Source organism: Psammomys obesus, unplaced genomic scaffold (assembly GCF_907164565.1).
Source record: "Psammomys obesus unplaced genomic scaffold, mPsaObe1.curated_primary_1811, whole genome shotgun sequence".
Classification (NCBI taxonomy): domain Eukaryota; kingdom Metazoa; phylum Chordata; class Mammalia; order Rodentia; family Muridae; genus Psammomys; species Psammomys obesus.
This window is the reverse complement of record NW_026591598.1, coordinates 11205408-11233192: the sequence shown is the minus strand read 5'-3', so window position 1 is coordinate 11233192 and position 27785 is coordinate 11205408. Positions and strand designations below refer to the sequence as shown.

The following is a 27785-nucleotide window of genomic DNA, read 5'->3' as shown; positions in this document are numbered from 1 at the left end:
AAAAAAAAAAAAAAAAAAAAAAAAAAAAAAAAAAAAAAAAAAAAAGAGCCATTGTCTCTGCCATGCAGATATGTTAGAGCCTAAGATATGATCAAAGTCAATTTTCTCAAACAGATGGGGAAACAGAGGCCAGGAAAGGCAAAAGTGTAAAGGCATGTAGCAAACTAGTGGCCAAATAGGGACTGGTGTCCCCCAGGGCCTCTTGGCTCTCATGAATGGCTCTTTGCCACCCTTAGGCACCAGGGCAGCTGGGGTCTGGCTAAGTAGGGGTCATAAGTTTCCACTGACTTTACTTCAGGACCCTGAGTCACCCTGGCCTTGAATGGCTTCTCCAGAGCAGGGACGACAGGCTAGCCCATCAGGAAGCTAAACACGCAGGAGGCTTTGGGGCCGCAGGACTGATGACTGAGGGTTTTAGTCAAGCTCTCAGCTATTCCACTGCCAATGGTCACATTGGGCCCATTCTATGAGAGATCCCTTGCCCAAAGTGAGTCTAACTGTGGCTGAGTTCTGAAACAGACTGTTCTTCAGCTCAACTATTCTCTTCAGTTATTTGGGAACATTTTTTTTTTTTACTTTTCTTTTTTGGTTTTTCAAGGCAAAATTTGGTTTCTCTGTGTAGCCTTGGCCATGCTGGAACTCACTCCGTTGACCAGGCTGACTCTGAACTCAAGAGATCTGCCCACCTCTGCCTCCACCTCCTGGCTCAGTTTTGGCCTTCTATTTTCCTGAAAAATACTAAAACAGGCTTCAACCACGAAGGTATTATATTTGAAAGAAATAATGGCAAAATGTCTCAGAACATTTGACTGAACTCCGGAGAAGCACTTGGCTTCAGGAAAAGGACTGGTTTCTCTACCTAGACAGATCCATCGGTTGCAGTTTCCCGGGGCAGAGACGGCAATGTTTTTCACATCTGGGTCTTTGCTCCACATAGGCCTGACCACACTGAACCACCATCAGGCCAGATGTTTTTAAAAAGCACTGAGGGGGCTCCAGATAGGTCGGTGGCACACACCTTTGATTAATCCCAGCACTCAGGGGGCAAAGGCAGCCAGGGCTATACAGTAAGACCCTGTTACAATTAAAAAATTTTTAGAAAGCCTTTGAGGGCAAGAGCCCAAGAGAGAATCCTACGGACCATTTTGTAAAGTTCTTGCCAAGCACATGACCAAGGCAAGGGAGCCTGTAGAACCCTGAGTGGGTGACGAACCCACTCTTCTGTTCACCCGAGGGTGAAGCAAACGTCTTCCCTCATAGGCGATGAGCGGTATTTCTTGTCCAGGCCTAGCAAGAACAAGGGAAATGGTTCTACCACTCCCAATGACCAGGACTTTTGATGGTTCTATTAGGCCCGCACACAAGCACGTCATCCTTTTAAGACTAGTCACAATCTCCTTCCTTCCTGATGGTGAACCCCTAAACTCATCCTTAAATCTTACAAAAGCGAGGGGGACTACCATCCCACACCATACCCCCTTTCTCACACTTACAGCTCTCCCTCTAACCAACTGCTAAGCATCCTCACCCCCCTACCACCCTTCAGGCTCCTGTCCTCTGCACACACACACCCACACTTACCCAGGAACAAAACCTCGTGGTCCAGTCGGCACTTCAGTTGGTACTACAGGGAGGTGACGGTGAATGTGTCCTCAGGGTGAGGTTCCGCCATGGGCCCCAGGAAGCCACTCTTAGGGCCCCCGCCCAGGCCAGGATGTGCCTGCGGCATAAAGCCTGGATACCTGTAGGCAGTGTCCTGCAGGGGCAGCAGCGAGTCCCTCGGCACAGGGGACAGGGTTAAGTCACTAAGGAGCGGGCAGCCATAGCCAGCAGTGGCTGCAGCGGGGCCACGGGGTGGACCCGGAGGCCGGGCCATCTCTAGTGGCTCCTTGTCGGCCTTGGGCGTGGCTGGTGGGCTAGCCAGGTGAGGGGCGCTGAGGCAGACAGCCTCCGTCCTGCCCAGGAAGTCAGCCAGCAGCCCTGAACCCACCTTGCCTTCATAGGGTGGGCTACGGGCGGCTGAGCCTGGTGGGTACCAATAGGACGAACCCTTGCAACTAGGGGAATCATAGTGAGGCTGGCCCAGGGGCAGGTCCCGGCAGCTCAGGTGGGCCTGGGCTGCAGCTGCATGGCTCAGGCTAGCCCCCTGAAGACTATGCTTGAGGGGCTCACAGGCAGTCAGCTTTGTAGGTGGTGGCCGCAGCTCTTCCTTGAAGCCGAGTGTGGGTGAACAGGTGGGCGAGTATGCCTTCTGCAGGCCAGCATCAAACACTGTGGGTGGGTGGGCCAGTGGTGGGAAATGCTTGCTGTCGAGCTCAGGGGCACCCAGGCTGGGAGAGTCACAGTGGAAGCCTTGGCCAAAAGTGCCGTCAGAAGGTGTAGACGGATTCATGGAGTAGGGTCCCATGAAGTCACAGGGATCTCGTTCTCCCACACCAAACGCTCTTGACTGGGAAGGCAGTGGTGACATGCTACTGTCCCCACTATAGTAGTCCAGGCCAAGGTCTGGGCTGTCCTGGAACAGCGGATTAACTGGCTGTGGCTTGGGGATGAACTTGGCTTTGGCCGCTGTACCACCTCGCTCTTTCTTGGCTGAGCAGGCTCCGCTACCCCGGCCACCCCGAGGCTGCCGGGGCCCAGTGCTCCGTTTGGATGGGTAGCCAGAGGCAGTGGCCGAGGCCGAGGTGGAAAAGCCCAGATGTGAGGCCTCAAATAGGTCCACCTTCTTCCGTCGTCCGCGGCCGGGCTTGGAGCTACTCTGAAAGAGGACACTCTGGTTCCAGTTGTAGCCGGGAGCAGACGATGCTTCGTTCCAGTCCATCATGAGCTTCTCCAGGCTGGACAGGCTCGACTGACCCTCGCTGCTCGAGGCCTCGCTGTTGGCACGCCTGAAACCGCCACCACCACCGACAGGCTGACTGAACTGGGTACTGTCGGAGGACGACTCGGAGAAGGTCTCGGCCACGGCGGTCTGCTGCTTCACTTTCTGCGGCGTGTAGTTCGAGATGTCCAAGATCACGTTGGGCTCGCTCACGTGGCAGTCAAAGTTGGGATTGTAGAGCTGACTGAAGGCCTCTGAGGCCCAGTCCAGGCCTCCATACCCCTGCCGGAAAGGCCACTGAGAAGCCCCCACAAACTGCCGACAGTTCTCAGGTGAGGGCTGAAAAGAGGAGGAAGAGGAGGAGGCCGCAGAAGCTGTGGTGCCCTTGGGTACCATGTAGCCACCGGGTGAGACAGTACTGGCTCGACTGTCACAGCGCAAGGGTGTGGGAGCTGACCCAGAGAAGGGGCCCCCCTCGGAGCTGTTGAAGAAGGAAGCCTTGCTGGGCGGTAGGCAGGGACCCCCAGTAGGTGGTGGGGCGTAGCCAGCACTGTGGGCGCTGCTGGGAGAGGCGGGAAGGCTGTTGCCGCTTCCATAGGCAAAGCTGCAGTCCTTGCTATTAGCACAGTCCTGGCCTGAAAAGGGCTTCGCTGGGGCAAACACACTCTGTCCTGCCCCGTAGCCACCGTACTGAGGTGGGTAGGTGTTGGCAGGCGGGTGGGTTGTAGGCGAGCGGGCCACGGCGGAAGGAGGGGGGGCCAGCTTTGGGAAGGTCTCAGTGGCCCGGCAGTCGGACGTGGCTGGGGTTATCCCGTAGCTTGTTGCCCGTCCTGGGGGAAAGCTCTGACGGGAAGGCAGGACAGGCTGGAAGGAGGGGTCTGTTCCAGTTCCACCGCTGCCCACTGCCACTGGGCTAGCCTTGGCTCCCCGGCTCGGGAAGGTGGCAAGCCCCCGCTGAGCAGGCAGCGCATTGGAGGGAGGCCCTGCATAGGTGCCCGATGCCTTCCTGGATTCTGGGCGAGAGGCTGAGAGGGCAAAGTCCAAAAGGTCAGAGGAGTCATCTGAGTCAAGCAGGGAGCGAAAGTAGCCAGTGAAGAGGTTTTGGCGCTCCTGGCTGAGTTCCGTCTGGCCCGGGGGTGCCCCCGCATAGTAGCTGCCACGGCCTGAAGCCCCACTCTCCAGCCCAGTGGAGGCGAAAGCCCTGCCCTCGGCCCCCTGGAACCCACAGTTTCGGCCTGCCTGGGCCCCTGGGTGTCCATGGTGAGGGGCCCAGCCACCACCCTTGTCCCCAGCCCACTCAGCACCTGCCTCCCCAAAGCCTGGGCCACTGGGCACCTGCTCCGGGAACAGAGTCCCGTTCTTTCGGGACCGCCTCTTACGCTTGGGTTTCCCAGTCACAGCATCTATCTCTCCTCGGCCCCTTTTGCGTGGGTGACCCAACTCAGTGAGACCCGGACCCACAACCCCAGTGGCCGCCACCGCCACCACCTTCTTTTTCTTGCCAATGCCCTCAAAGAAGTCACTAAAGGAACAGCGGGCTGCCTTGGCTGCGTGGCCTCCGCCCCTGCCTCCAAAGCCTCCGGTTTTGCCTCCGCGCCTCCGGAAGCCCTGCACGCGGTGCAGGAATTGGGAGATGCTCTGGGTGTCTGGGGCCTGGTGCACGGACTCAGGCTCGCTGGGTGTCCAGCAGCGGGGTGGTGAGCACCTCCCAGCACACTGGCTCTGGCGGTTCAGAAAGGCCAGCTTGGCAAGGACATCAGAGTACTCAGCCTTACTGTCATTGGCATCCGCCGCATACGATGGTTGCGGAGAGGCCAGCTTCTGTTTCCGCCGCCGCCGCTTCTTCACCTCCGGCATGGCCATGGTGGCCGCTGTCACGGTCGCAGCCTCGGCAGCTACCACCGCCGGCTCTTTGGGCTTGCCGGGACCCAGCAGCAGGTTCTTGGGAGGTCGGCCACGCTTCCGCTTGAGAATAATAGGCAGCTCGCCTGGCGGGAAGACCACCACCACGTTGCGGCCATTGTTCTTCATCTTCAGCAGCGGGGTGGGCTCTGACGACACCCGCAGGCCCAGCTCCTTGCCCTCCACACTCAGACTGCTACTCAAGGAGGAGACTTTGTACGTGGTCTTGTTCCTCCGCCCCAGTGACACAGGGATCTTGGCCATCTTCACCACCATGCGCCGCACGCCCCTGCACTTGCCTTTGCGGGTGGGGACCATTGGCGTCTGAGAAGATTCTGGCTCCAGCTCAGGAAGTGAGCCTGGGCCTGACAGAGCAGGAGGAGGTGGTGGTGGTGGTGGCAGCGGTGGGGGCTCAGCCAGGGCAGCTGCCAGCCCCGCAGGCATGGGCAGGGGAAGCAGGCGACCCTCAGGTCCCGAATCTGCCTTCCGCCCCCTTCCGGCTTTCCGCCTGCGACACAGGATCTTTGGCCTATCAGTGCGCCTCAGGGCATACTTGGGGTGGCCCTCAGGCCCTGGGGGACCGTGGGATGAGCACAAGTCCAGGCGTAAGGGCTCAGCAAGTTGGCAGTGCCCCAAGGACGGCTGGGGTTCTAGACGTCGACTGGGGACATCCAGCAACTTGGGCAGGGGGTCGAGGGCCTGGGGGTCAAGGAGCTGGGATTCCAAGGAGTCAGGTAAGGTATCCAGGGCCTGCAGAGTCAGGCTCGGCAGCCCCAGAGGGTCAGCAAGGGGCTGCAAGGGTGGTAGCTCCAAACCTTCCCCTAGAGGCTCTAGGGCCTGCGGGTCTAGGAATCGGGGCTGGGGGTCCAGGAGCTGTGGTTCAGGATGCGGTGACGGAGGCTCAAGGGCTTGAGCCTCCAGGAGCTGGGCCTCAGGGCAAGTAAGGGAAGCCAGCTCACTGAGGATATCAGCATCTGCCAGCTCAGAGTAATCGGGCCCGTCTGGCTCGGGCTCTGGGGGCAGACCAGTGGCCGTGGCTGTGGCTCCGGGACCATGGCCTTGGCCAGGCTGAGGACTATCCCTGGGCTCCGGCTCAGGTTCATAGAGGGGGTGGCTGGGCCGCTCTGACTTGGCATGAGGGGTGGCACGCTCCTCGGGGCTTCGGATGCTGTTGGCCAGGCTGGGCGAGGAGAAGAAGCTGTACTGCAGGTCTCCAGGTGGTGGGGCAGGCGGGCGGCTCAGCCGCAGCCCACCGCAGTCCAGATGCACACCACTGTGCTGCAGGTCCTGGGAGAGGCGAGTCAGGTCCTTCATGATGTCAATCAGCCGCACCACCGGATGCAGGTTCACACGCCCGTTGTCCCAGTGGCGGAGGGAGCTGTTGTCTGGGGCCGGTGTGGGACAGCGGGCCTGAGAGACAGGCCGGGCTGCCCGAGGGGGAAGCAGGTCGTCTCCCTTGGCAAGGACCGGTGGACGCCGGGTGCTGGGGTCCCGACGTGGGGGCGGGCGTGGGTTCTCAGAGAAGGTATGAGTGGAAAAGGCCTTATCAGGTGGGCTGGCAGGGGGCCGGGTGGGAAGCAAGGGCCGGGGGGTGGGGGGGCCACCGGGGTAGTACTTGGGCTCTCGGAGGTAGTCAGGAGAGCTGCACACGGCACTGGACGTCACCACCAGGCCCTGAGGCTTCACACGCATCCTGACCTTGTCCTCCTCGGGCCACCGGGCGGGGCCGGGGCTGACATGAGGGTGCGAGAAGCCGGGACCAGAACCTGCAGGGGAAGGAGGTTCTTCACTGAGCATCTGTATCTTCAGTTTCCCGGATCTGAATTAGCCCCTTGGCCCTTTCTCTACAGTCTTATTTCCCTCTATGTTCTAGCCCAGGGCCCAACCCAATTGCCTGCAGGTCTTCCGTCACGTGTACACACAATCAACTCCACACGGGGCCCCAGCAGCACAGGGGCAAATGACCCCCTTTTACAGGCTACAGAGAGGAGAGGATCCCCATCTTGGGAGGCCTAGGATCAGGGCAAGATGACCATTCCAGATAAGGCCAGGAAGACCTGCTATGCTACCCTTCCCTTCTCAGCCCGGTCCCCAAGCTGCACTCACCCTCGGCTCTGCCGCCTGGGCTGTCACACTGGGTATCTCTGTGGGCAGCAAGACAGGAGCAGAGCTGAATTCTCCACACGATTCAGGGTCCACACTCCAGCCCCGCCCCTTTCCAGACACCACCCCAGCTCCATCAAGCTCCCTCCCATCTGACCTGGTAAACAGAGGTGCCCCGTGCTTGGGGGCTCTGCCAGTCGCTGGCTGTCAGCTGGGGGTGTTGTGGAGCCACTTCGGCCTGAGCCCAGGCCTTGGGGTGTGGACAGCGCCTGGAAAGGACCACCGCAGCTCAGGTTTAGTGAGCACCTACTGCACGCCAGGCACTGGGCTGGAAGCTGTCCAGGCATTGCTTCATTTAATTCTTCATACCGATCCTGCGAGGTAGGGGCTATTAATGACCCCATTTTGCAGATGAAAAAAAATGGAGGCTCAGACATGCATTCATTCGTTTGTTCATCACTTATGGAATGTCTACTTTGCACAAGGCCTGGGAAGGCCAACACTGAACAGATAACCCCGAGTGAGAGTGACTTAATGATCAGTGGACTAAGAGCTGCAAAGAAAAGCGAAGAGAGTACCTGGGATCCGGGGTCCAGGAGCCACCACCAAACTGACAACAAAAGCCTGAACTGTGGGGACACTTTACTGCCAACACTGGGCTAAGGACTTTAATGGATTATCTCATCTAACCTCCCTGCCATACACAAATCAATTATCCTGCCCGCTTTTAAAGAAACCATCCAGTAAAGGTTCAAAGTACCATGAAGGCAGGCCTATCTGCCCCGTCCGCTGCTGAATGAAGCTCCCCACACCTGCGACAGCTCGCACTCCACACAAGTATCCAAAAACACACGTGTTGTCTGCCTCGGGAGTTTTTTTGTTTGTTACAGTCCTTCTAAGCTTATTTTTCTCTTACGTGAGGAGCGTTTTGCCTGCTCACACGTATATACACCACGTGCCTCCCCTGGTGCCCACAGAGGTCAGAGGTGGCATTGGACCCCCTGGAACTGGAGTTCTGCATGGTTGTGAGCCACCACGTGGGTGCTGGGAATAGAACCTGATCCTCTGCAAGAGCAGCCAGTGCTCTTTACTGCTAAGCCATCCCTTCGGCTATTATTTTATTACATTTGAATTGCGTGTGTATGTGTACAGGTCAGAACACAACCTGCACACACCAATTCTCTCTTTCCACCATGTGGGTCCCAAGGACTAAGTTCAAGTTGTTTAATTTTGGGTCAGGTTTGACACTTTTTACCCACTGAGCCATCTTATCAGCCCCGTTTTTCAAGACAGGGCATGGGGGGGGGGTGGTACAGGCGTGTGGCACATGTCTGGCTCTACCAGTGACAGGAATGTAGAAAGGGAGATTCTCTTGCCCCTTCAACCTTCATCAGAGTCTCTGAAGGGCCACCTGACTTCCGAGTCCGCAGCACAGCCCTATCTATGTCACCTTCACAGTATTTATCACAACTGCAATCAATTACAGGGTGACTGGCCATTTAGTGTGTCTCCCTTGAGACTGTGGGCTCTTCAGGGGCAGGGATCACATCTGTCTTGTTTACTGCTGTGTCCTGCGACCCCAGAGCCTGGGCCATGGACGCTACGTAAATATTTACGGAGTGACTCTGAGCTGGTCAGGACAGAGCTGGAACTCAGATCTGGGCATGTCTGATTCCCAAAGGAACCTAAAGACTCAGAGCTGAGCAGGAAGTAGGACCTTAGCGAGCTGCATGAGCCCTTGCTGCCGAAGGATCTCAGAGAGCAGCTACTGATGACTGCCCGGGGTTCGGTCCTGACCTAGAGCTGTATCATGAGGGCTTCTGCCCTGTGGACAGGCTGCCATCTTGCCTAGTGCTGGCCCACACACCGTGGGAAAGGACATTCTGCGGCCCCTACAGAAGACAGCAACATGCAACCCACAGTCAGTCCTAAGCACCGCCAGGGCCCACCTCTCGGCACCCAGGAAGGAATGCAGCCCACAGGGCATGTGCAGAACTTTGCAGTCCACACACATGACCCACTGAGTCTTCACAGCAACCCAGGAGGCATGCATGGCTTCTTATCCTGGAGCCACAGAGCAAACGGGCCCAGACCCTTCCTGGTGAAACGCGCCCACAGCCACACAGCTGTTCAGAGGCAGAGTTCCTAATTCTCTGAAGGCCAAAGCCTCTTTCCACTCTCAGCTCCTGCCACAGTCCTTTAGCCTCTTCTGGAGAGGCTCCTTCTAGAGCTATGGTCTAATTTAAGGCTGGGAGGAACACTGAAATTATCTAAGCCGCTGGCTTCCCAACCCTGAGCTCGGAGGAGCGAAGGAGCTATGTAACACTCCAGATACCCAGGCCCTAGTCCAGGAGGACCTGACTCACACATCTGAGGGACATCTGGGAAGCTGTCGTTCTAATCTGCCCTGCCCCCAGTGGGTACCCTGTGCTCTAGTTCCACTTTATAGAACAGGAGACTGAAATGGGGAGAGGTTAGACCTAACTTGAGGCCACAAACGGCACATGAAGGAACCTTCTGCTGTTCCTCCAGGTCAGTTTTCATTTCCATCCACTCTGCCAGACCTCGTCCCCGTGGCTCCCTCGCACCTGCTAACTCAAGGCTCTGCTCTCTCCTGTGCCTCTTGTGGACCTGTACCCCTTCCAGCTCATCACTGCCTCTATCTCTCTTCTGTCTCTCCCCACACACTCATTCGTATGCACACATGCACCCCCACGAGATCTCTCCATGTAATTTGGAACCCTCGTGTGCACTGGCCTGAGGGGCAGCTGTGCAGCCAAGGATAACCCTGCATTCTAAGCCTCCCGACTCCACCTCCCCAGTGAGCTCTCAGGGTACACCACCACACCCAGGTTTTGCAGTGCCAGAGACTGAACCCAGGGCTTTGTGCATGGTAGGCAAATACTCTACCGGCCTGGCTGCCTTTCCAGCCCCACCCCCTTTCTTTTTGGGAGACAAGGTTTTGTTCGTAGCTGTGGCTGGCCTAGAAATCACCACGTAGACCAAGTGGACCTCAAACCTGCAGCTATCCTCCTGCCTCTGCCATCGCTGACAGCAAGAGCAAGTACCACCACGCATAGTGAGAACACCTTCGGAGTGTGGAGGCAGCCAGGCGAGGGTGCACGTTCGGGAGACAGGCAGATCTCCAAGTTCCAGCCCAGCCTGGTCTACAGTCAGGGCTACATAGCAGGACCCCGCCTCAGAGCTCAGACTCCAGTAGTGAGCTTGACCTGGCTTTTGGAGACACCTACCAGAAGCTCCACTCCTCCCTTGCTGTGGGTGGGGCTGGCCAGGCCTTCCTGCTCTAGAGACCTCCCACTTGGGGCCTGAGGGTGTGATCTTGGCAGAAGAGACAAACCTCCTCTCCAGTGGTTGCTTCTGCTCCACCCACCCATGAAGACCTTTGGCCACATCCTCCTGACTGTCCACTGCTCTCTTGCAGCCTTCAGGGTCTGAGGGAAGCAGTTGGCTCCCTTCCCCACCACACCCCAACAGGCAGCCATTCTCTTGGCCTCTTCTCAAAGGTACCATCTAGCCCAAGTCTGTGAATGAAAAGTCAAAAGGGTCCTCTGTCTGCCTGTCTGTTCCTGGGTCAGTGTCTGAGCTTGCCCACAGGGACACCAGCTGGCTAGGAGGGGGCCCCAACCTGCAGCGCGCACAGTGCCGGGAAGCGCCAGCCCACATCCTTGATCCCCAGCCCCACCCTCTCCCGCTGTGGCTGTGACCACCCCACCCCTTCCCCAGCCCTCCTCCCCCCCTCACCCACCCTTAACCTCCCCAGGGGAGCCAAGCTGCCAGCCCCAGCTCTCACTTCCGGCCTCATGACCCTCTCTCCAGCATGCATGCACGCCTCCTCCCATTTCCCTCAGCGAGCCCGAAGGCCCAGGGATGTCCCAGGCCTCCTAGCAGAGGGAAGTGCTTCTGTGCTGAAGCCCTATTCAGGACCCCCACTAAGGCCATTACCTCCCAGGATCAGCCAGCTCTCTCTCTCTCTCTGAGGAACTTGGTATCCTTCTCTTGGTCTTCCCTTCCTTTTAGCCCCTAGTGCCCACCCAACCTGCAGATCTTCTAGGAAGCAGATTCGATTCCAGACCCAGATCCCAACAAAACAAGGAACCAGTCACTTATTTTGCACTTAACTGTGAGCACAGAGAGGCTTAGCCATGCCCTTAAGGACACACAGCTATGCCATTCAGTTTTGCTGCTGTGTACATTCGGCTTTGTTGGGGTCCTCTAAACCAAACTGCTTCACCATCCATAGATTCAGCCTAGCCCGCCTCCCCTATCTTATCAGTTCTAACCTATCTTGCCCCCAGCTTCCATCTGTCATTGGGATGCACTACCTTCCCTGACCACTAGGTGTCCCCTTGGAGCCACTGATGCCCCAAGGGGAGCTGGTCCTGCCCCGCCCCCGGGGCCACCAGCTCCCCCCACCCCAGAACAGGGCAGCACTGCATCCCCCACCCCACCCTATCCCCAGCCACACAGAGCTCCTTTGTGCAGCCCCCGCCCACCCTCTTCCTGTCCAGAGTGGGGCACCTGGCAAGCAGGTCTGTTCCTGAACCGCCCCTGCCAGCCCCTTGCCCTGGGTGCCAGGTGTGTAGGCGCCACTGCCAGCTCTCACTGGACCCGAGGGTCACCCCATTGGCAGCCCTCCCTTCCTCTCTCCGAGGTCACCCAGGGACTGCTTCCCGCCCCACTCCACCCCCATCCCCTCCTGCCCTTGGCCCTTCCAGACTCCTGTCCTTGTCTTTCCTTCTGTCTCCCAGAGGACACCCTCCTCCAGCACCACTAGCACCTCCTCCCACCTCTCTCCCGCCCCCGCCCATGTCCCTCCCCAGAGAGCCAGCTCTGCCCCGCCCCTTGCTGCCGACCAGGTCGGAAGAACTCCTCCCCCTGGAGAGTCACTGTTGGAAAGGAAGTGACTTCAGCAATTTGGCCACAAGGCTGGGCACGGCTGAGCCCAGCTCAGCCCAAGTCTTGCCCAGCCCACCTCCAAAGCACAGAGGGAGCCATGTGCACTTGGCACCTCACCTTGCACCAAGAACCCTGAGCGCACACCAAACCCACTCAAGGGTAAGAGAGTCTTGGTCCAACAGCACCCTGTGTGGTAGAAACAGCCCAGTCGATCCACACCTCACAGGACCCTCGCTGGGCACAGTCTACCCACACGTGTGGCCCAGCAGACACTTGTGAAGCTCTTAGCTCTCACCCCAGCCTCAGCCACTTACGTAACTCTCCTATACCCAGTGCCGCGCACTAAGGACAGAGAGCCCTACCCACCTGCCAGCACAGAGACCCAGTCCCAGCACATTCACAGCCTCCCACAGCCCTGCCTCCCCACCCTTCCCATCCCTGGAGGCCCAACCCCCACACAGACCTCAGGAATGCTCCTTTGGAAGTTGGGTGGGGTTCCCAGCAGGCTAAACTCTTAAGGAGCTTCCTGGAGCCTGAGGCTTCATGTGTCAGTTCAGGGAGTTGCCTCTACAGGGCAGGGCAGCCCCACCTGGCCTCTGTGGCTGGGAGCCTGGGTGGGCTAACCTGGGCTATGAGAAAGATGGGTTCTACCACTGCCCCGCCGCCTAGCCGGCTGCTGGACTACCAGACCAAGGACCTCACCTTGGCCTCCCGGCTCTGTGCTTCCATTGACGCCAGTGAAGAGGTGTCCTGAGGGGCCGGCAGCACACAGCAGGCTCTCTGCCTTCCACCTCTGCCCTGAATCCTGGTCTCCGGCACAACCCATCTCTCCTCCCAGTTCTCTCAGGTCATCAAGGCAGAGGGAAGAGTCCTCAGGCTAGGAGGCAGGATTCTAAGGGACTCACTGTGTATCCACGAGCCTCCATTCCCCTTTCTGGGTAGTGGGGAGTTCGAGGAAGCTAGATTAAGGTTTCTTAACTTAAAGAGTCTCTCTCTCTCTCTTTCTTTTTTTTGTGCCTAAGCTGAGAGGAGATCCCTGTTACACTGGCCCCGGCCCGGCCCCGACTTTCTCAGTTACCTGAGCAGGCTCTGCAGAGGCCTGGCTCAGCAGGAACGGTCTGTCTTCACCAGCATCAGCTTCTCCAGGGTGGTCTCTGCAGGGGCTGGAGCAGCGCCCCTCACCTGGGAGCCTCTGCACGCACTCAACTGGGCTGGCTCTGGGGTCCAGGCCGGTGAGTACACAAGCAGGCAAGCTCCCATCTGTGGACGAAAACACAGTACACAGAAGGTAAGCGTGGATGCAGGGTGGGCCAGGACACTCTACACAGATGCCAGTCCAGCTCTGACTTTACCCGCCTGCAAAACTCGGTCCCACCCACCTTCCCCATCCTTTAATTCTTTACATATTTAATTGTTGGGGCCGGAGTGGTTAAGAACACTGGCTGCTCCTCCCCACGACCTGGGTTCAATTCCCAGCACCCACACGGCAGCTCACAACTATCTGTAACTCCTGTCCTGGGGGTCTGACACTTTCACACAGACATACATGCAGGCAAAGTGTCAATGTACGTGAAATAAAAAATAATAATAGTAACAACAACAAGTTACTTTAAAAAGATTTGATTATTGTATTGCATGTGTTTTGCATGCCTGGTGCCCACAGGTCGGAGAGAGGGCGTCAGTTCCCCCATGGAATTGAAGTAACAGACGGTAAGCCATTCTATAGGTATCGTGAATGGAACCCAGGTCCTTGGCAAGAGCAACAAGTGCTCCCCACCTCTGAGCCATCTCTAGCCCTGAGTTGGCCTTGGCTCAACTCCCTTATCCTGTATCCTTTATGAGCCTCCTCCATTGTCTCATCCCTAAAATCAGGGAGTCACATCCAGTGAACAAGTGGGAAAGCTCTGTGTAAGGGGGGGGGGGGGGTGGGGGGATGGGAGGGTAGTGACTGTAGGTGCAAGTAGCTGCTCTAAGTGCCAGGGATGCCCATCCCCAGCAGTGACTGGTTATAGCTCTTGTTTTCATTTTCTTTTTGGTTTCTCCAGACAGGGTTTCTCTGTGTAGCCCTGGCTGTCCTGGAACTCACTCAGTAGACTGGGCTGGCCTCAAGATCCTCCTGCCTCTGCTTCCCGAGAGGCCTGTGCTGCTACCACCACCTGGCTTGTTTTCTTTACTAACCATGGCCTTCCCCACTACTTCCCCCATTTCCTACTCAGTGGCTGGCCTTCTGCTGTCTGCACTGAGGCCCGGGTAGGGGCTGGGTGTGGAGGGTGGGAGGAGGGGTGGTTGAGAACCAAACCTCATAGGGGTTTATAGATTCTGCTTGCCTGGAATGCTGCATGTGTGCGCGCCTCTGCCTCACCTACTGGTGAGTTGCTGGGTCTACCCTGCCTACCAGTACGTGTCTGTATGCCAGGGTAGGGTACCTGTTCGATTAAGGCTGTACCTGTGAGAGGGCTCAGGTGGAGCTCAGAGGAAGGGCACTTCTGGAGTACAAGACCCTGGGTTCCACTCCCAGCACCATAAAAATAAATAAAATCTGCACGTGTGGGATCATGAGTCTGATCAGTAGTGGCCGGCCGTGTTCTGTGTCTTGCCAGAACCACAGTTATGCTTGTGGATATGCGCACCTTCTAAATTTCTACTCTGCCCAGCTCTCTGTAGCTATCTGCTGAGCCTCTGACAGGTGTGCCCAGCTAGGAGTGTGCCTGTGTGTGTGTGTAGACACTGTGCTTGGCTCACTGAACCTCACTGTGTCAGGAGCCAGACCAGCTCCTGCCTGCCTCTGAGCTCTCTGGATGCGTGTTTGGCAGCGGGGGGGTGGGTAGGGGGATGGGGGGGGCGCGGGGGGGCGCGGATGCTCTGCTGTCCCCACAGGTTTCCACTCTCCAGGCCTGACTGTAGGCGCCGGTGTACTGTGGATCAACATTGCCTACCTCCTACCTCTGCCTTTCCTTTCTGTGGCTTTCAGGGTCACGGTGTGATGGCGTGACTGGTCACAGTGTCCCTGTGGGTTTGTTTCGCCATGGTCAGCATGTGCTTGCGGGTATGTCTTTGCATGTGTGGATTTGTATGACCTTATCATTGTGAGTCTGTGCATAGCATGTGCATTGGAGGGTCCTTGTGTTGTCCCATTATAGGTCTGTGCCAGTATAGCTGAGTGTCAGTGTCAACACGTATGAGAGGGCCTATGTGCCTGTCAGCACAATGGAGCCTCAGTGTTTGTGTGGTAGCTTTGTGTAACTCATGTACACAAGTACATGGAGACAGCCTTTGTGAGGCTGTGTGTGTGTCACTCACTGTGTTGGCGGTCGTATGTGCCCTTCTCTCCTCCATCCCTCCTTATCTCCAGAGTGCCTGTGTGTGCTCTCTCTCTCTGTCTCTCTCTCCCTCTTCCCCCTCCCTCCCTCTCTAGGAGCCAGACAACTCCCCAAGCCTGGATTAGGGACAATTTATCCACAGGCAGAGAAGGAGAATTCCAACCTGCCAGAGCCTCCCTCTGATCCGTTCCCCCCTTCCCTGTGGCTGAGTGGGCATGGAAACACAGCCTGGCAGCTCCCAAGCCCTCAGGGAGACCCCCACCTCCACAGTTCCCCAGAGGCCCAGAGAGGTGGAAAAGGTGGGAATCTGGGTGGCCTGGAACCCCCCACCCCAGTGACTAACTGGCCCCCATGGCTCAGCTAATCTTGGCCCTCTTCTACATACAGCGGGTGGGTGGGTGAGGGACCAGTCTGCATGGGGTCTGCCAGTCTCTGGGGGCTCAAGAGAACTAAGGAGCAGCTGCCCTCAGAGCCCTATATACTGATAGTTCCCGGATGATAACTGCCATCCTCCCAATAAATAACAAGGGAACATGCAACCGTGCCCATTCAGGCCGGGGCGGCAGGCTGTGTGGTGGGGGAATGTGGCAAGGGGGAGCAGGGCTGGGCTGGGACTAAGGCTCCCTTCACCGTGCTCCAGGCGCAAGGCAGAATCACATGTTTTCCATTAACTGCTTTGGCCTCCTTGTTCGGGGGTGTTGGCTGGGGGAGATTTGTTCTGGTTGCAGACACCAGCAGAGACCACACAAGAGAGAGAAGGAGAGAAGAGGGGGGTTCTCTAGCAAGCACCAGAGGCACAGAGGAAGAGAGACAGAGAGACAAGGACCGGGGACAGAGGCCAGTAAAGAGAAAGGTGAACAGAGACAGTGGGACACAGGGACAAGGAGGTAGGCTGGGCAAGGCCCTAGATAGAGAATCAGTTCAGGTCAAGAAGGACCCAGAGAGAGACAGGAGGCTTCGAAGACAGCAGCATGGGGAAGGCAGCCTGACACAGACGCAGCAGAGAGGGAAGACCAGAGATCAGGCTGATCCACACAAGCCTGGAGAGGATGGCAGGGTGGACACAGTGGGTGGGAAGGTTAGGTGAGGGCCTCACGGGCAGGGAAGAGGATGCCCAGGCGGGTGGCGGGAGGGGGCAGCCAGTGCCTGAGCCTCCCGCCTGCTGACCCTCAAGCCTTGGAGATAACACACCCGAATAGTGCTGACTTGCGGTTCAGAAATCCAATATCCTCCGCGGCGCACTAATCGACTACCTGAGCCCCAGCCCGCGTGAGCTGCCCCGATTAATCCTGCGGCTCCACAGCCTTAATTAGTTTAACAGTTTCAGGGGCAGAAGAGGCAGGCAACAGGGTCCCTAGGCCCTCGGGGACACAGTCCTCACGCAAACCCTGTGTGGCACACCACATCCTCAGTCACACCTGCCTAGGCCCCAGAGGCCCCTTCCCACACCATCTGAAAAACACTGGGTCCTTTCTCCCAGGGTACAGCCCCGAGGGCTGGCACTCGGGCCAGAAGGTAGGTCACGAGGCACTAAGGCTCTCCCTCTCCTATTTGTCTGTGCTTAGGGCCACAAGTGTTTCCTCTGGCCAGCCTTTTGGGGGCCCTGCGGTCTGCCTGGGGCAGCCCTACCAACTGCCAGCCCCGTACCACAGGGTAGTAGGTTGTCTCTTTAGGGTGAGAGACCAGCCCCTCACTCACTGACAACATCCCAACAGCATGAGCTGATCGCTCGTGCCACACCCCACAGCTGCCAGAGGGAGAGAGACAGGCATACAGCCACTGACAACCCAGCAGGAGCAGCTAAACACACAACCTGTTGCTTCCCTGAAAATGTGAGATGGTCATATCCAAAACACCCAGATGGCACAAGGTGGTTCTCCAGTTGTCACCCCTCACAACCGTGTGACAACTAACCAGGCACCTCTTACCCATTGACAGGATGTGGGATGTAGAGAAAGACCTGCCACATACAGTGTACCAAAATAGCCCCTGCCACGGGACGAGTCTCCTCCACCCACCAGAGTATGAGGCAGGGAGGGAACCCAACCTTGTCCTTCTCCGTGTCCCCCTATCTAGACATGCCATGCCACCTCTTCCTGCTTTGGACAGGTGACATCCCACCCACATCCCTCCTCCAGCATTGTCGCCAGCCCGGGTGGTACTGTCTGTCCTCTGCCTGCAGAAGCGTCACAGCTCACAAGGCATGAATGTCACCCCAGCAATGCTAGAACCCGGCACAGCCAGCCACACACTGCCCCAGTGACAAACGCTTCTGGCCCCAGGAGGAGGTGGAGGCACACAAGGCTCTGGGTGTGACCTTGCTCCCTGGACACCAGGAGGGAAGGTACTGTGGCCTCCTGCCTGGGTAACCCAGCAGCTAGGCAGCGAGGCGCAGAGAGAGGAGCACTGGGAGGGAAGCTGGCCCGGCGCACAGAAAACCTGGACAGTTCACCTTCCCAAGCTCCCATTGCGTTTCTAATGAGCTCAAGGAGCAGGCAGGATAGTGGCCCGAGCCCCCCTTCGCTGGGCAGGTTGTCCCTCTTCCTTATAAAGGCCCCCTCTCCACATGTAAGGCCACAGAGCTAGGGATAGGGACAAGGAGGCCAAAGTCCAGGAGCATGACTCACTTGGGGAACAGGCCCAGCCTGCTGGCCAGAGTGGTGAGGGAGGCTAGGAGCCAAGAGGCCTGGGTTCAAGTCTACGCTCCTCCCAGGCCAAGCTGTGTCACCTTGGAGCAGCAGCTCAGACTCCTTGGCTTAGAGGAGAGGAAAGGGGCCAAGGAAGTACTGGGGTCAGAAAGCAGCTGTAGAGAAGTGGGGGTGGCGGGCTCCACTCCCCACTCCGTTTCTTCCTCAAGGACACTCAGCTTCTTGCATCCCAATCTCCCCACCTGTAAAGCTGGCTTTGTAAGACCATGGGGTGTAAGCAGAATGGGAAGAGAGGGAGCAATAACTAAGGAGCTGATGCCTCTAAAGATACAGGCCAGACCAGGGTCAACTGAACCCTGCTTCCATTGCCGCCTTCAAGGGGGCCCGGAGATGTGGGGTAGGGGGTGGGGGTTGAGGTATTGTTGGATACAGAGCAAGAATGCCTTAAGCTAAGATCAAGGAATTAGATACAAGTCTGTCCTCCCCCTCACCTTTACCCTCAACCTCCCTTGGACCACCTTATAACCTCGGTTTAGAGCAACAGCTCAAAGGGAGGGGGCAGAACACACCCTAGCCCCCTGCTGCCCCTGTGACCCACAAGAGCACCTGCTGCACAGGACTAAAGGACCTGAGACTGCAGTGTTCAAGGGCCCCCTACTGTCCAGAGAGGAAGTCCAGAGAAGGCCAGACCTAGCCCGAGGTCACACAGCCAGACTGCAGCAAAAGCCAGAACTCTTCCCCGGCGACATTCTCAGAGCAGAGTCCTTCTAGCCCCTGGGGGTGGCTAGAGCTAGGGGGCCCTGGGGGACTTAGCAAAAAACGTGGCGACAGATGGCCTGCCGAGGCAGCGGCGATCTGGGCGGCTGGCAGGCATGCTTGCTCCCGCGCAGGGAAGCAGCTAATTTTAGCTGAGGCCTCGATGCCAGCTTTGTTCCCCCCCCACCCACCCGCCAAGGGCGCCCAGCATGCCTTGCGTGCAACCCGCCTCCCCTGGCACCCCTACCCCCTACCTGACCCCCTTGGTGAATAGTGTCCAGATCCCAGGGTCCTAAAACTGTCTGCCAGACTAGGCCTCACCACACCCGGAGGCCAGGGCTGAATCCTGGAGACCTAGCTCCCTACCCTAGGGCCTATTTGCCCAGGACTCTAAGCTCATTCATCGAAGGAAGCAGGCCAGAGGCCACTGTAGACTCTGCAAAGGCAGGACAACAGGGGCTGCCAGCCTTGAGAAGAGGTGGGCACTGGTCACTCAGCACCGAAGGAGACAGGACCCCAACTTCTCCGAGACTCTGGTTCTGGCAGTGGCCTTCCTGGGGCTGGTGAGCAGTGAGTGAGTTGCTTGGGCCTTTTTTTGTTCCCATAAGGCTGACTTTGTTTCAGGAACACAAAGTATTTTAAGGGAGCCTGAGTTGGGGAGTATCAAGTTGGGAAACTGAGGCATAGCCTGGGATAGCTATCCTATCAGGGGGAAAGGAACCGGTGTGGTCTAGATACCCTACAAGGTAGAAAGAAGGGCTCTTGTCTAGCTCTGCTCCTTTGTGTCACTTGAGCTGCTAGAAGGGTGACCAAGTAGGGAATGCCCAGTCTCTGTAACTGCAAGGGAGGCTCACAGTCTTTGTGTGGTACCCCATCTTCTGCAGGCTCTTTAATCTTAGACTCTGCCCATTTCAAGTTCAATTACATAGGCGCAGTGGGGTGCTCAGGGCATACCATCCCTACTAGAAAGGGGCCATTTTTAAGCTACCCTCAGCTCCCTGGCCATTGGTTACAAGGGAGATGGCCAAGTAAGAACAGAAGAGTCTTGAAAGAAATCTGAATTTACAGAGAGAACCAGTTAAGGGCAGAAAGAGGAGGGAGAGATCAAGGCAGAGAGTCAGAGGAGAGCATGGGGCCAAGAAAAACAGCTTAGGGAGGAAGGAAGGAAGGAAAGAAAGAAAGAAAGGAGAGGATGGGAAACAGAGCTGGGGAGAAAGAAGAAGGGAGAACATGCCAGCAGAGACAGAAAGAAAAAGACAAAGAGAGAGGAAGAGAGAGACAGAGACAGGCAGGATGATGCTGAAGAGACAAAGACACACACAGAGAGTGAGATGGAGGGGCTTGCCACAGACAGGCCTAGGCACAGCATCACAGGGAGCAGGAGACAGAGGGACTGACACACCCAGAGCCTAGCGGAGACACTCAAGAGATACACTCACAGAATGGGGTGGAAAGAAGGGGGAGACGCTAAGTGATGGATAGAGTGTGCGTGTGGGGAACAGCAGGAGCAGGCAGGGGTGGAAGGAGGGGCGTGAGCAGGAGGGGAGATGTCGCCAGAACTGGGGGGGGGGGGGGGGAGAATGGGACAGAGGACAGAAATGGAATGTGGGTCTGGGCATGAGGCTCACAGATGCATCGGCTCTGGTTTCAGCTGGGGCAGTTGGCTGCTTTGGGGGGGAAGCAGGGCTGTTGAGGGAGGGGGCCTGTTGCCATGGTGGCGGGCACGGCAGGGGCACAGTCTGCTGGCACTTGGAGCTCTGGGCATGGTAGGGGGCTGACTAAGGGGGAAGGGGTGTGTGTGTGTGATGAAGAAGCCTCACCCCTGCCCTTAGGGCTCTACCAGGAAGGAAGTTTCCAGAGAGCAACTGAAAGATGCTAGAGTGGAACAGGGCTCTTGGGCCTTGCCCAACCCCAGGGGAGGCACCCTTCCCCAGGTCACATGTGCCATCCCAGGGTTCCACCTGTGTCTCAGAATGTCTCCTGGGGATCTTCCTCCTCTGTTGTGCCCCCCCTCGGTCTGGCTGAAGATGCCACATGCTGCTGCTGCTTTTGCTTGCAGGGAAGCAAGATTGTGAATTCAGGATCTGTAATCCTAACGCAGAGCCCAGGCCTACCGGGCTCCAGTTGCCAAGGCGACGGTGGGTCAGAGGGCAGTGCAGGGCGCCCGCTCCTCCAAGTCAGAATCCCAATTGTTAAAGCCCAAGAATAAACAGCTGAAGCGGCCGTGGGGGGGGTGTTGTGTGTGGGGGGGTGAGGTCTGCATCAGCTCAGTGTGGTGTTGTCAAGCGAGATGTCACTAATTGTCTGAAGGAACGGGCTGAGGCAGCTCTTAACTGCTTCCGTGCCACCGGAGACACCTTGGCTGCTTGGTCTCATCCCTGGGGCTTCCCAGCATTCCACTAGGCCAGCCTGTGGGTGTGTGTGTGGGGGGAAGAGTGCTGGGCCAGCATAATCTCTGCCTCCCTTGCACTGAACCCCCACATACTTTGGCTCCCAACACTCCTCTTTGCCCAACTTGGAACCTCCCACCTGCAAGCTAAATCTTTATGTCCCCAGAACCAGTAACCCCCAATCACCAGGCTTACAATACTTCATCAAGTCCAGAATTGCTTCCCTTGGCTTGCAAATGCTCTCTTAGCACGGCCAATATGGAATCCTTTTCCTCCAATTCAGAGGGTCTGGTACAGATGTGTGGAAGGCAAAGAGAGATACACCTAGTGCCTTTCTGATCTTTGTGTGAAGAGATAGGGCTGAACTGTCTCTCCCTCTAGCAATTCCCCCTGTAGCTCTGCCCTCCTAGTCACACCTCCAGAGTCAAGGGTGCAAGGGGGGGCCTGGCTTCTAGCTCTGACTGTTTTGCTTGCTGTGTGTGGCTCTGGCCAGTTTTTCTTCCACAACCATGTTTCCAACCTAAACATTTAGTGGTGCCTTTTCTGATTCACACCATCTCCGTAACCCCTATTCGGGAGTTCCCAACCCAGTTGTGAAAAGATAAATCACACGCAGAAGGGACGTGTCGAGCACACAGTAAACCACTTCGTGGGTAGCTGGGGTTAGTGCCTCAACATCTCCCCCTCTGCAAGCCAAGAGTGAAGGTAACGGGGAGGAGTGCGTTGACTGGAGGGGAGGATCGATTCTCGGGTTTTCTGCAGAGAGTAGTATCTGGCAAAATGTGGACAGGAACTGGAAAAAAAATAAAATAAAGGACCCCAGAAGTCTTGTTAAAAATCAAGGGGGGAGCTGCGCGCATGGTCTCAGGGTCCACGGTGGGCCTCTCCCACTTCAGGAAGGGGGAGCCCTTTGAGGTCTCCCCACCCCACAGTCAGTCTGGCCCGCTCCAGTATCTGCAGCTGACTCCACCCACTCAGGAGAGCAGACTTCCAGGAGGATGGAAGCACCTGGAGGACTCTCAAGTAGGGGAGGTGGGGCTTTGGGCACACCTCCAGCCTCGGACCCCCTTTCCTGGGACTTCAATGCAAGTCTCCCCCTGCCCAGGATAGGGGGTGGGGTGGGGATGGAGCACTCAGAACATCCACACCCCTCAGATGGATACCTGCGGGCAGAGACTCAGTCTGTGGGCTGGGATCTGGGCTCAGAAACAGGGGATCCCCCAGAGAGAGAGAGAGCCTGGCCCAGCTGGGGGCTGAAAGCGGACAAAAGGCTACTTGTTCTCAGGATGCCTGCGCCTTCTCAAACATACCTACAGCAGCACTCTGGGGACAGTTACACCCACAGAGCCATACAAAGCCTGCCAGGGTGGAGTTGGGGGGGGGGGGAGGCACTGCTGCCACTAGCCCCAGAGGTCAACAAAAGGAACCACCCTAAACTGAACCATCTGTTGCCTCACAAGACAACCCCGTTCACCTCACACCCACCCAAGTCAGTCAGTCTCCAAGCTACCCTCTCCTCTGATGTCTATAGCTGACCAACTTCTCTCCAGAGTTGGCTTGGCAGCTACTGAGATTAGTTACTCCATTTCTCTGTATTGTTTTTAGTTTTGGTAGTGCTAGGGATTGAACCCAGAGCTTCGAGCATGTTAAGCGCCCTAGCCCTGAGCTCCACCCCAGGCCCGCTCACATTATTCTTCACGCTGAATACCTGTTCTGTACTAGTCTGCAGACAGGTAAACATGTTGAGGTTAAAAGCTTTTTTTTTTTAGCCTTGCGTGGTGGCCTGTAACCAATCCCAGTGCTTGGGAGGCAGGGGCAGGTGGATCCCTGTGGGTTCAAGGCCAGCCTGGTCTACAAAGCGAGTTCTAAGACAGCCAAGGATATAGAGAAACCTTGCCCCCCCACAAAAAAAACCCAAAAATAAATAAATAAAAATTTAAAAGCCTGTTTTAGTGTCATGAGTCTTGATCTCAATACTAAGACAAAGGCAAAGATCTGAACTAAAGCCAAGCGTGATTTAAGAGCCCAAGTTCTTGAATGTGCTACCTCTGCCTCCTATCACACCATCTTACACCCCAGCACACATATGACCAGACAGCAGACATGTCTGAATGGAGGTGTAATTTTCCATCCTACACACATCTCAATGCCAGTCTAGCACCAAGCTGGCAATTCTAACTCACCCGTGCCTATACTATCCCCTCCCCGCCCCCACGCTGGCCTTTGGAACCAGGGTACAAGTGGGACCAGAAGAGGTTACCTTTCATGTTTCCAGCAGGATCACCTCTAACTCCCCTCACCCCAGATGACAAAGAACTCCACACAGGTTGGGGTGCCTGACCCCACTGGCCTGGACCCTCCCCCAGCCCACAGCCCCTGATGAGAACAAGTCCAAACAAACTCTTCCCTGGGGGTGTCAAAGCACCTTTCCCGGGGGAGGCGGTGCTGTGATCCTAGAGCCTAGCTAGGGAGAAGGATCGGGTTTCTCTTTCCCTAGCTGTGCCCTGGACTCCTTGGAGCTGACCTTTCACCTCATCCAGTCCTGGACCCAAAGGGGGAGCCCAGGCCTCACCTCCTGTTAACCCTCTGCATTCCTTATTCAATTCTTGGGCCCCTGCCAGGGCTTAGTGGGTCTGAAGAAGCCTAGCCAGACATGTCAACCTCTCTCTAGCCTCTAGCCCTTAGGCATCAGGTTTTCTGAGGAGCTTTACAGAAGGCGCATCCCTGCCCCCTGCCCATGCTGCCCTGCTGGGATCAGATACCTCAGCCCAAGCAGCTGAAAATGACCTGGGCTATTTTCGCTACAGGATCATGTTGCAACTCCCCCTTGAGCTGGCTGCTTCCTACACCTCTCCAGACCATCACTGCCCACCCTCGTCTCTCACCCATAATCACTGACTAACAGGAGAGAAGGACTCTTAACTGGCCTAAGCTCTTCATGACTGAGGCCATGAGGAGCTAGTCATGGGGCTGGGCAGAGGACCAGGCTCCCTGGGTTCCCGCCCAGGTCTCTTTCAAATTATTCAGCACAGCCTGCTCTGTACCCTAGATGCCAGAGCCTCTGACCCAGCCATCCTCCCGCAAGCACCAGAAAGTCACATTGGAGGCTACCCATAAGTCCCCGGGCCACTCTGCATGTCAGAAACTGCCTCTGCTGTGCTCTTCTTTGTTCAGAATCGGTATCAGGCCTGTACACCTATGCCACAGTGTCGTGGCCTTACCTGGAAGGTTTGAAGGTATATGAAGTGAGAGAAAAGATAGGGAGACTGAAGCCTGGAAAATGAGAGTTGGATTCAGACATCAGCCCAGCTACTCCGTGCCCCAGCTTCTTGGTAGAGTGTCCCATTCCCAACCCCCTCCATTCCTATCAACCAGCCTCTTGCCCTCTCTGCCTTAAGCTCCAGCCCTCCTGGGAAGGAATGTGACTGGTCAGGTCTGAGCTGACCACGAGTGGTTATAAGGTGATAGACCCCTCCACACACACGCTCCCATCCCCCCAGCCTAGGAGCTCACATACCAAGGTGGGGGGCAGCTTAACCCTTTGTAGCCTGGTTTACAAGCAGCCGTGATGGGCACTCTACTTCCTACGACCAATCCCACATATAATGGCTTCATGGAGGGTAGGACGTGTTCAAGCAATAGGATGGGGGCATCTGCCTGCCTGGCTAGTCCTCATTAAGAAATCCCTTGCCACCCTAAATGTTTTATCTTCTCTATCATAATATGGGAAAACAGCCAGGAACTGGGTACTGAGGGCAGAGAGGAGGCTTTGTGAACCCCAACCTCAGGAGTCCCTAGTCTGAAGGGAGAGACCAGGCACAGAGGCTGGGACAAAGAGCCGAGAGCAACAGAGAGCCCTGAGCTGATACACAAGTGGGAGGAAGCCAGGGCAGGAGAACAAGCCAGGTGGGGTCAGACCAGGCAGGCTTCCCGGAGGCCCCTGGCCCTACACCCCTCCCCCCAGGCTCTGGAATCTCGGGGGTCAGGGCTGAGGGACAGCTCCACCCCCTGCTCCCCTCAGGCTCAGGAATTCCACCAGCAAATGGGGGGAGGGGGGGCCTCGGACTCCATCCAAGTTGGCTCCCATTGGATTGGGAACCACAGAGCCTCGTCCCCGTCCCTACCCCCACCCAAGCCCCTATGGCTGGCCCCCAGCCCTCTTCTCTCCCCCTGCCTGGGCTGGCATGGTGTGTGCCAGGCGCTGGCAGAAAACAAACCCGCCGGGGTGGGTTTGCAGGGAGCGGGGTAACCTTGACACAGTTGCAGCAGTCGCTAATGGCAGACACACACTCCGCCTGTTCTGGGGGGACTGTTGCCGTTGCTAGGTAACCGGCAGCCGCGTGAATGGAAATGGGTCAGTAAACCTGGGGAGAGATAGTGTGACACTCGAACCACTGCAGCTGCTCCAGCCCACACCGAAATCCCTCCTCTTCAATATTTATCACTCCCGCCTGGGCCCTCAGCTCCTGCCAGACCCTGCACCAGCCTGGCCCTAAGGTCCCCCTCAAGGCCTGAGAAGGGTGGAGAGAAAAAAAGCGATGGTTGGGGTTGCTTATCCACTGTTCCGGGCAGGAGGTGAGTTGGGATGGAACTGGTTCTGGAGAAGATTGAACAGGAAACAGAATCTAATCCTGTGGCGGGGAAGGGGTTAAAAGGTCAATTCACGCCTGTTTCTGACTTAGGCACCGTGGTAAAATTACCGTGAAAGAGCGGCCTAGAGGCTCCCTCTTAACTACAGTCACTAAGAAGGACAGACTTTCCTCTCTCTTCACCCAGTTTCGAGGCCTCCCTCTGGATAGGGGCTAGAGGAGAAGAGGTACCCAAAACATGGCCAGGATTGTTTGGCGGCCAGAAAGTATCAATCCATAACCCATACAATCAGAGAGCATCCCAAATGACCAGGGGTCGCCCACCATCTTACAATACACACCTCCAGGGACACACCTTCCCGACAGTCAACTGTTCATGAAACCCTGGTAACAGAACTGCCGTTCAGAAGAGAGTGCCCTTCAGCTCAACTCCTATCACCAAGTGGACAAACCTAGGCAGAGGCCAGACTGCCTACTCACGAGGCTGTAGCCTGTCCAGCCCAGACCCAAAGCAAACTCCTCTAGCTTATGTTCTTCCTCCCCAAGGCCAGCCTCCCTGTCTAGAGCACGCCCTGATCTACCGCCACCTCGATGACACTTTTGGAAACACACCCCACAAGTTAGACGCCCCGTGCCCAGCACCCCATCCCTAGAGGCTGACTGGTCCCTGACACACACACACACACACACCCCACATTCCTTTCCTCTACAAGCACATAGCCTCACAGCCCTGCCTGACACAAGCGCTTATTCTTGAGCACAGGCCCCTCTCTTGTTCCAGATAACAGGAACCTAGGAACCCTGGGAGTCAGCAATGCTGCTCACTTGGGTGACATGCCCCCTCCACCCACTATGATTTCCGTCAGAATCCCTGAAGGGTGTGTTTCAGTAAGGAAGGCACTCCAGCTTTCTGGGGTGGGGAGGGGGGGGTACCTTGACAGGGATCTCCCAGCCGACTTGGTTTTCCGTGTGCTATCTCCTAGGATACATCAGTCAACAGGAGCTTGGAGCCTGTCAGAGCTGGAAGGTGCCTGAGGGAGTCACTAATCCATCTTGCATCAGGCAGAAGGGAACAGAGGAGAGACTGCCTCCTCAAAGCCACACAGCCTAACGGCTGGTTTTCAGTCCATTAGTGTGGGCCCTCTATGGGTCTCAGAGAAACCAGCCAGATGGCTAAATGTTGACTTTGGTTTGGTTTCCGAGACAGGGTTTCTCCGTGTAGTCCTGGCTGTCCTGGAACTTGCTCTGCAGGGCAGGCTGGCCTCAAACTCGCAGAGATCCGCCTGCCTCTCCAGTGCTGGGAACTGAAGTCGCTCACACACACACACACACACACACACACACACACACACACACACCCCGGCTGGCATGCTGACTTCTGATAGGACCTGTTCTACAACCCTGCTGCCTAATTCATAACCAGGGAGACGCTTTCTGCTTCCGCAAAACAGGCTGCTCCTGTGTGGTGTTTCAGACTGGGCTGCGCTGGACTTCCTGGTCCAGCCTTGGGGCAAGCTCCTGAACTCTGGAACCAGGACCCCAGAGCACTAGCAGAACCCAAAGAAAAAGCTTCTTCTCTATTCCCTAGACCTAGCCTTCAAAGCAAAAATCCCTTTCGTTCCTGGGCATCCATCCCTGTCTTGTATTATTTAAGTAGATGTCTGCCAGGATGCCTCTGGGAAGAGGTAGGTGTTCAAGGTAGTTTTATATATCCTTATGTAATAGCTGGTGGTGTTGGGATTAAATGCAAGGCCTTGAGCCCGATAGGCCCTTCCATCTCTAGACCTTCCTACGTAGTTTACTTCTGTTCTGCCGAAAGGCAATCTGAGGTTCAGAGAAGTAGACCTCAAATTTACAGTCAAATGGAACCCTAGTCGTCGTTCTGAGACAGGGTCTCACTGTGGCACCCCGGCTGGATTCAACGTGACAGAGGTCCACCCGCCTCCGCCTCCCCGGCGCTTGGATTAAAGTGGAGGCAAGTCTGGCCCTCCTGAAGCGAATCCTGAGCTCCTTCCGGTACACTAGCCTTTCTCAGTGGAGAACGAAGGCCAAGGAAACGGAAAACAGAACCTCGGAAGGTGGGGGCGGGGAGAGGGTGGGAACAACCCAGGTCCAGGTGTGCTTCCTGGGCTGAAGCGGAGCCTAGGGGAATTTGAATTTGAATCTGCGCATCTGGCCGTGGCAGTGTGCTAAGTGAGCAAAGAGCCCCAAAGGAAGACTCCTACTGACCTTAAGCCTGCCCGGGCCATACACCTGGAGAAGCCAAGCTTTGTGCTCCGCCAGCCCCACCCCCAGCGGAACAGTGGGAGCATCCGGAGGAGACCAGCCCCCTCCCGGGC

General features: G+C 56.7%; 1 protein-coding gene across 2 annotated transcripts in view; it reads right to left on the bottom strand.

Annotated features, from left to right (window-relative positions):
- The window catches only part of Ahdc1 (AT-hook DNA binding motif containing 1), a 69589-nt gene that overhangs the window by 13543 nt on the left and 28261 nt on the right, over nucleotides 1-27785 (bottom strand). For both annotated transcript variants that reach the window (XM_055610910.1, XM_055610911.1), the window contains 4 exons: nucleotides 12822-13003; nucleotides 6984-7095; nucleotides 6830-6867; nucleotides 1582-6489 (listed from right to left, as the gene is read on the bottom strand). In XM_055610910.1, the coding sequence (XP_055466885.1) occupies nucleotides 1625-6415 (4791 nt within the window). In that variant the 5' untranslated portion in view covers nucleotides 6416-6489; nucleotides 6830-6867; nucleotides 6984-7095; nucleotides 12822-13003 and the 3' untranslated portion in view covers nucleotides 1582-1624. The remainder of the gene's footprint in view (nucleotides 1-1581; nucleotides 6490-6829; nucleotides 6868-6983; nucleotides 7096-12821; nucleotides 13004-27785) is intronic.